The following is an 8968-nucleotide window of genomic DNA, read 5'->3' as shown; positions in this document are numbered from 1 at the left end:
ATTAGAAAACTGTAGCTGAGAAAGATTAAGAAACTAGCTCAAAATCATCACTCATTGGTTCCATAACCAGAGCAAGTATACTGGTCTCCTGGTTTCCAGTTTAGTACTCTTCCCTCATACCACACTATTGCCATTCTATATTGTTATGGTAAATCTTTATCTATAGACCCAAAGTTGACTGAGGCACATTGCACCAGATGTATGTTTTTGTTTCTTTTTTATTTGTTTGTTTGTTTGATTTTAGGAGCCAGATATAGTAGAGAAAGTGCTAGATTTGAAGTCAGAGGTTCTGGATTTAAATACCACTTCTGTTACTTTCTATCTGTGTGAACTTAGGCAAATCTCTTCTTTTCTCTGAGTCTCAGTTTCTGCACTTATAAAACGAGGGGATTGAACTAAATTGCTTATAAAATCACTTCTAGCTATAAATCTATGCTCCTGCTTTTGTATGATAGTAACAAAGTAATAGGAATAGTTAAGTCAAGAAACATGGTAATATGTGTGGAGGAGGAGGGTGGTGGGTGAAGAGAATTCTAGAAGGGTTATACAGGTGAATTGACAAAATAAGCTGCGTACAAAATGGGAATTCAGAAAATAAAAAAAGTATTAATTGCAGTGAGCCATCATGAGCAATGGATCATACATTTAGAACTAGAAGGGGATTTAGAAGGTCAACCCACTCATTTTACAAAGAACAGTGATGCCCAGGGGGTTTAAGTGACTTACCCAGGATCATATAACAATAGAGATATCTGAATCAAGGTCTTCTTGATTCCAGGTCCAGAGCTTTGTTCACCATGGAGGCCTCACTCTAATTCCAGTGGAGTTGAAGAATAGTAAAGGCCAATGGAACTTGGTGTTGGTAGCTGCATCAAGCAAGGGGAGTCAAGGGAGTCAGTTTTTAGAGGACTGCTGGAATGGAGTTTGTAAGAGTCAGCAACGGCCTTGAATTTATAGTGGCTGAAGAGAAGGAAATTTCAACTTGGAATCAGGGATTATACATGAGTCCTTTCCTGAAAAAAAGGCAAGCTCTGGGGCAAGGAGGTAGTCAATTATTGTGGGGTTGTAATGGTTTGGTATGAAGAAAGATGAATAGATTATGTCATGCTAAGTTGGATTTAGTTACTTAATGTAAACTAAAGACCTATGAACTGTAAATGTACTGAAATATATGGATAAACTATAAATGTAGTATAATGTACAGATGAATTATAAATTGTCTGGTGCTTCATACTGTCAATTTTCCAAGTTAAATGACAAATTAAGTTGTGATGATCCACTATGGGATAGAAAGGCACCGAATGAGACTAGCATAAAGTGGATCATACAGAGCAGGCACAGATATTTCCCTACCTGCTTCTGCTCAAACAGGTGAATAATAGTATTTTGGTACAAATGGGATGATGAATTCCTTGGCTTAGTCGATCCAGCACTGAAAGGACTTGGCATATGGCATGAAGCATCAAAACCAAATTGGGCTTTACTTTTCCCTCCACTGTGTGAAAGCAGAGGGGGCACTGACTATGAGGACAGGGTGCTTTATCAGTTGAAAAGAGGAGACAACTTCTGACTTAGTCTCTTGTTTTTAATTTCTGTCAAGCAAGTAATATGCTCTGTCTCTAGACTACTCTTCCGGGGAGGGGAAGATATGGGCTGTGTTTCCTGCCTCCATTCTCATATAGAAAGCCCCTGGCTGCCTTTTTTTATGTGTTTTCTTTCCTAAGTGGATTTGACATCATAGGTGGGCATATCGAGGCTTGGAAGCACTCTAATGAATTTGAGAAGTATAGACGTCCTGGGTTCATTGAATGGAACTGACTGCCTGTGACATTTCTGTGTTAGAGAAACCAACTATTGAAAAGAAGAGAAGCTCAAGCTGCTGGTCTAACTTATAGTGGACATGGACTTTGAGAAGGACAGTGCAGATGCAAAGTGAGATATAAATATCTAGTCAGCAGCTCTGAAAACTGTTTTATGTGTAGATGTTTTTAAGGTATAACAACAATTGGCACTGGTCAATTGTTTTCTCAATACAGTTTGAGCAAATTTCTATTATGCCAAAGTATGTTACAGAATATTTTTGGGTAACAGAGCATTTCTATTCCCTTATGTCATGAAAAAGTTCATTTTATTGTCCAAACTCTGTCTCCAAGTCTGAAAGTTTAAGTAAGAAATTAATGTGAGAGAAAGATACAAACATAACAAACAGAAAAAAAACAATAGATAGTTAATAAAATTTATTAAGCACCTACTATGTGCCAGGTAGTCTGCTAAGCACTGGGGAGACAAAAAGAGGCAAAAAATAGTCCCTGCCCTAAAGAAGCTCACAGTCTAATGGAAGGAAAGAAGGAGGGAAGGAGGGAGGGAAGGAGGAAAGGGAAACAGAGAGTAGAAGAAAGGGGAGAAGAAGGGAAGAATGATTAAAACTTAAATTTGGGATTTTCTTTCCTCTCAAGTTTGGTGTTTAAAGCTTAAACAAACAAACAAACAAACAAACAAAAAAACAACTTTGATTCAGAAGAAGAACCAGATAGTTATTGCCTATTTCTCCCAAATAGACTACAGGTACACTAGAATCCTGGAAAAATGCCAAAAGGATACTACCTACAATGTCTTTTGAAAATTTGCTTAGTGGGAAGTTATTACATTTCCTATGTACTAAGTTTGTCCCTTGCCGACAGATTTGTGTCCTTAGCCTAAATGAGTAAGGAGGCAGCATGGTGTAGTGGATAGAGATCTAGATTTGGAATCAGAAAGACCTAGTTCAAATCATTTATCCTCTAATGTCTTAATTTCTTCATCTTTAAAATGAAGGGACTGAGCTAGATCAGATGTGTCAGTCACAGCCATAGCACTCCTGAGTGATGCTTGAACCAAATTAAAAAGTAATTGGGACATATTTAACCAAATAAAAATACATTTAAACATATATATTATTAGATTTGAAAATTACTACCCAAAGGTATCCTTAAGTATGTGGTTCCCATTTCTATTTGAGATCGACACCACTGCGCTAGATGAATTCTAAGGTCTACCTATATAAGGTAGAGGAAAATGAAGAAATCAATAGAGGTATTGGAGGCCTGGGGTAGAACATTCATACTTGCTTCCTTGTCTCAACCCAGTCGGTGCCAAGCAGCCAAGAATCTTATGTGAAAAGTGTTCATGGAAGTCAGTCAGTCAAGATGTATTTGTTAATCACCTATTAGGTGCTAGGCATTGTGCTAACTACCAGGGATAGAAAGAAAGGACAAGATAAAAAAAAAAAGACAAATAAAAACAAAGGAACAAAAGCAGTCCCTTTCCCAAGGAGATCCTAGTCTGATGGAGGAAACAACATGCAAATGGTTATATACAAACAAGTTGTATTAATTCACAGAATCAGTTACTACTGAATTGTTCAATTGTTTCAGTTGTGTTCAACTCTTTGTGATCCAATTTGGGGTTTTCTTGGCAAAGATACTGAAGTAGTTTGCCATTTCCTTCTCTAGACAGATGAGGAAACTGAGGCAAACAGGGTTAAGTGACTTGCCCAGTGTCACACAGTAGTAAGTGTCTGAGATGGCTTTGAATTCAAATCTTACTGACTCCAGACCCCCAGCTCTCTTCACTGTGCCACTTAGTTGCCCTACTTGTTAATTAAAGAAGTGCTTTAAGCAATGAATTTCTAAAATCTTTTGTGACAGCATAGTATATGGAAAGAATGTTGAATTTGGACTCAGAAAAGTTTGATTTGAATCCTCAATCTACCACTGACTTGCTGTGTGACAGCAAGTAGATTATTTAACCTGTCGGGGGCCTCAGTTCATCTGTAAAGTGAGAGATTTGAACTATATGACCTTTACACTTTTCTAGCTATAAATCTATAATCCTCAACTTTGTCCTTTTACTAGTCAAAATTCTGTGATCCTTGTAAACATATGCACATAACCCTATGATTTTATCTAAACCACTCACAGCCTCCAGCTTTGAAACTGATCAGTATTCTTGAAGTCCTTAATGAAGCCGTGTTTCTGTGGTTGTATCTCAAATACACCACCACTAAAATAGGGGAAGGAAACTTCCGTGAGGAAAACATCTTGCTTTTCTTTTCCATATGGGTGGCAGATACAAGATAGGTCTCTCTGTGAGAAAATAGGCATTTGTTTGGTAATAGCATGGGGACACCGTGGAATGCTTCTTGGAATATAAATTGTCTTAATGCTTAGAATGATAAAATCCTTTTATTGTAATGAGTTATTTTATTATATAACAAGGGAATTGAAAATAAGATCTACAATTTTCCTAACCACCCTCTAATGAAAGGGGAAAAGCTGCAATGGCATTACAACTTTCTACAATAGTTGTAGTTGGTACAAGAGAGAACAGTAATTGAATATTATCAGATGGCAAATGAATAAAATGTTGAAGGGAATAGTGAATTATGCCACTGTTTATTTCAAAGACCCCAGAGATGTTAATGCTACATGAGAAGGGAGAAGGGTGATAGAGGGAATTCAGTGATTTATCGTCAGGAACTGTAGGTTTGATTTGTGTTACTGTCATTTATACACATGATGAAAAAAACAAAAAAACAATCACAACGTACAAGGCAAGATCAGAATATTAAGCTCCACTTTGGGCTCTTCTTTGGATCCTGCGATTGTTTCTCAGTTTGGGAGAATACAATGTCGCATATATATTTATCTAAAAACTTACATAAGTATGTATTTTTTAAAATAGCATTTCATCTAAAACTAGAGATTTTCAGAAATTGGGGCCCTGGAAGGTAATTAGCCACAAGTTAATAAAGTGTGTGTGGCTGAGGTTTGGGTCTTAAAAAAAAATAGAAGCATATAGAATAACTTTTAAAGGAATTTCACATAGTTCCCTTTAGGAAATTTCAGTTTGAGCTGATTCAGGAAGGCAGACAGGTTTAGTCAACTAAAGTTGGGGTTCCAACGGTTCTTGGGGAGTATATTGCTACTCTCTACCACTAAAAGGTAGACTGGATTCCCCTAATACCCCTCTCAAATAAAGCAATCTGATTTTTTTTGGGCGGGGGGGGTTCAAATGAAATGTTCCCTTTGCTCTAAAGCCAGTACATTTAAAAAACATATATATGTTTCTTCCTTTTTCTATACTATTATAGGATACTCCTTGCCAAGGTATCCGATTTCTTCACAAATTAAACTACAAAGCAAGCATAACAAACAATAAAATAGTGGCTTTACATTGAAAACAAACATAGTCTGTCCCAGTCCTCCCTCATCCCTCATTCTCTCCCAACAACTTCTAGATTTCCTGTTCCATTTGTGATTTTTTTCTTGCTGTTTCTCATCAGTGACTGCCTTACTCCCTGTGTCTGTCTGATCAGCATGCCCTCCTGTTCCTTTAGTGGTAAGTACCTGGGGCACTAGGACCCAGTGAGAGTCTCCCTGCAAGGCTTGCAGAAAGGCAGTAAGACTCCTCCTTATCTTCAGTGTCAAACTTGACATCAGCCTGCAAGCGGAGCATGGTAACTTCTCCAGCAATCAGAGCTCTCCCCCTCACATCAGTGGCATGCTTCATGGAGATATGCTCTTCTCACTGCCCTCTGCTCCAGCAACATGGATTGTCACATCTCCATCCTCCTCTTTCTCATCTGCTCAGCTCGCAGCTGCTTTGGGGAACTGATTATCCAGCCTACCAATGAAGGTAAGCACAGCACAGGCATGACAATCAAAACTCTTCCACTCCTTAATGTTGTACATTCTGATTGAAACCTTATTCACTCTTTTAAAGTAGCACAGGATGAAACTGCACTGGAAGTAAACCGAAGATGTGCTTTTATTTTCATTTGAGAAACATAAATCTTCAGAATATGTTTTCAGTTGTATGCCAATTCAAACAATTGCATTATTTGCAAATTATGCAGCAGAAAAAGAAAAAAAAAAGGCTCGAATTTTCACACTACAGTATGTTAATTGCCAAATAGCCCAAGAGGTATTTTAGTATCTAATTATGACTGTGTGATCCCTAGAGAATAAGTTTAACAGGAAAAAAAATGTACTTTTCTTTATCTCCAAATCTTTAGCTCATTCCTAAAAATAGGTAAAATATATTAAGAACTGTGGCTTTTTTTTTTTGGATGGAGTAAAAGGAGCCTGTAGTTGGGTAAAGAGATTTGGTGTATTTATGTTGTGATTACTTTACTGCCTAGATATTGAAGTTCAGTGCATCTCACAGAGGTGATGTTTCACTGCGAGAAACAGACATGTGCCATCATCCGTATAAATAACATTTATAGGAATTTCGGGAAGCTTAGGTTTGAATATGTGCATGTGAAAATAAACAAATATATTAAATTGTGTATAGATCTGAGGCAGATGAGGTGATTTAGCAAGTCGGAAGCCCAGAAAAAATGTGAATAGCACTTTGTTGATATCGAATTTTCCTCCTTACAAGGGGTGTACATACCTCTTCACCTAATAAATATGCAAAACCAATGTTAATCGCTTCTATCTTTTCTGTAATACTGCATACTTATTAGGTACTTTATCATTTTCTAATCTATCTTCCTAATCTATCTTGAATATAAAGTTCATGGGGACAATGCTTAACCATCATGTACATTTCATTGAATAACTGGGTGCATAAAGAAGAACTTGAAGCTTTGATGTCTTATTAGTAATTATGATTTTCAAATAATAATAAAATTAAACATTTGTTATTTGGTCAATGATAGTTAAGTCAATATTAAGCTTTTTATTTATAAATATTAAATTCAATGGACAATTTAAAATGTTTTGAAACTTTTTCATTAAATAAGAAGATTGACACTCTTTTTAGTGACCTACTTTCATTGATAAGGAAAGAATAAAATTAAGCTTCTGTATTTATGAAATTTGTTTATAGTCTGGCCATTTAATTATAGCAGATAATGCATAAAGATTTATGAATTTTTTTTTTAGACTTTCATCCTCACTAAATTGTGAAACTGAATATGCTAATATGTAAAGATCACAAAAATCATTTCCATCCATTAGATTCCTCTGTAGACCAAATTAATAGTTAGGTCTTAATAGCCAACTCTTTTTGGAGGAAAGGCAGTCTCGGTTATTTTTTACCTGATGAATAAAAATCAGATTTTAAAATTTTAAATGAATTAAGGGAATTAAATATTGTGCATAATTTAAAATAGAAAACAATATTGTTCTTTCTACACCTGCTTGATAAGTGGTATTCATTTGGGAGATTAATAAACTATTAAGTTAACTGCTTTTAGTGATCATGTATGTAAATAATCTGGAGATTTTTGTGTTTGTAGAAGATGTAACCGTGTAAAACTGTAAGATTGATGATCTAATAATTAGACTGTCATAATTAACAAAATATTTAAAAAATAATCCATTTCAGGGACTTAATTATTATTGAAACTATATTATATGTATGCATACACTCAAAGAATGGTTGAAGCCATACTGTATGTAAATATGAACTTAGAGATGTACACATATGTGTTGAAAGCATACTTTAGGTACATCCATATGTTCACAAATGTGTGCATATAGTGTGCTTTTAACACCTGCATCTGTATGTTACATAAATACTCACATGAATATATTAAAATATTTTACTATATTTGCTGTTTTATTTTGTGAAAATTCCTCTATCATTCATAAAACAATTAATCCTTCCAGAGGATCGTCCCAAAAGCAACTTTTCCTTTCTCTTATAGGCTTTCCTATTTCCTTTGGAATAAAAACTAAAATATAAACTTTTATGGATGTAAATAAATTTATTAGCCTAGTCTAAGGTTTGTGCAAATATTTGATTAGAAAAAAAAATACTTAGTATTAGTGCAGTTGTGTTAGAAAATATAAAACTTCACAGATTCCGCATTACTGGCAAATAAAACATTGGCACGTAAAACACACATGCCATTTTCTGAAGACATTAATTTGAACAGATTGAGACACTTCTGAAAATTTGGGTCATTTTCCTAATAATGTTAATAATGTACTGTCCCTGCTTCCCCTTTCCCCCCCATCTCAGTTGCATAGTAATTTTGGCATTTTATTTGGGGAAATATTGTACAAGGAAGATTCACATTGAACTTAGTTTTTTCATAAAGTACAGGGTATACTTAAACCTTAAAGTTCTACATAATTGTGATCTACCACTAAAGAACTTAAAACTCATTTATCAGATCCCATTTAGAAAATTGTTTGGATTATCAATTTCACTTGTATTCTAGTGAAGAAGCATGTCTTTTGGATATTTTTTGAGATCTCATAAAATAATGAATGATAAAAGAACTAAAGAAAAGATCTAAAGCTTGTCATTAGATTAATAGGCACGTGATCTTTTCTGATTTAAAGATTTGGGAATTAATGTAAAAACTGAAATGCTTGGTATCTAGGACAATAAAAATGAATTTAGAAAAAAATTTAAGCAGAATTATAAATTTGTTTTTGTTTGCATAATACTTTATAACCAAAGTCCCTGAAAACAATTAAAAAGATACGTTTATAATTTGCATATCTGGACAATCTACAAATCTAAACCCTTTAGCATGAACTTGAACTTAAGGTTTCAATTGTAGAACCTTTTTGTTTCTCAGGTTGACCTAACATCCAGACAATAGTGCCCTAAATGAAAAACTACTCCTTTTCATAAGGAAAAATGATAATACAAGAATTGTATGGTAATTAATATTTAGAGATTTGCATCTCCCTCTCTTGACTTGTCTTTTCCAAACCACTCCCCATCTTTCCCATGAATTATAAGAATGGATGAGTAAAAAACTATGAGAAAACAGTGATGAACACTTTGATGTTATTGATTTTGTCTCATTTAGGATAGGACAAAATATTCACTGAACAATTTGCTATTTTTCAAAGCTTCTGGTTTAAAGCTAATTGAGCCAAATTTATTCATCAAAATGTAAAAATGCTGTTTTTTTTCCTGCAAATGTTCATGCATTTGTATTACCATGACATTGACA

General features: G+C 34.8%; 1 protein-coding gene across 1 annotated transcript in view; it reads left to right on the top strand.

Annotated features, from left to right (window-relative positions):
* Window positions 1-5588: 5588 nt before the first annotated feature.
* EPHA3 (EPH receptor A3) overlaps window positions 5589-8968 on the top strand; it is a 413601-nt gene continuing 410221 nt past the window's right edge. Inside the window, exon 1 of the mRNA XM_027874169.1 lies at window positions 5589-5676. Within this exon, the coding sequence (XP_027729970.1) occupies window positions 5589-5676 (88 nt within the window). The remainder of the gene's footprint in view (window positions 5677-8968) is intronic.

This window comes from Vombatus ursinus, unplaced genomic scaffold (assembly GCF_900497805.2).
Source record: "Vombatus ursinus unplaced genomic scaffold, bare-nosed wombat genome assembly UNPS02014805.1, whole genome shotgun sequence".
NCBI lineage: Eukaryota > Metazoa > Chordata > Mammalia > Diprotodontia > Vombatidae > Vombatus > Vombatus ursinus.
The sequence above is the reverse complement of the archived record's forward strand: the minus strand, read 5'-3'. Positions and strand labels throughout refer to the sequence as shown.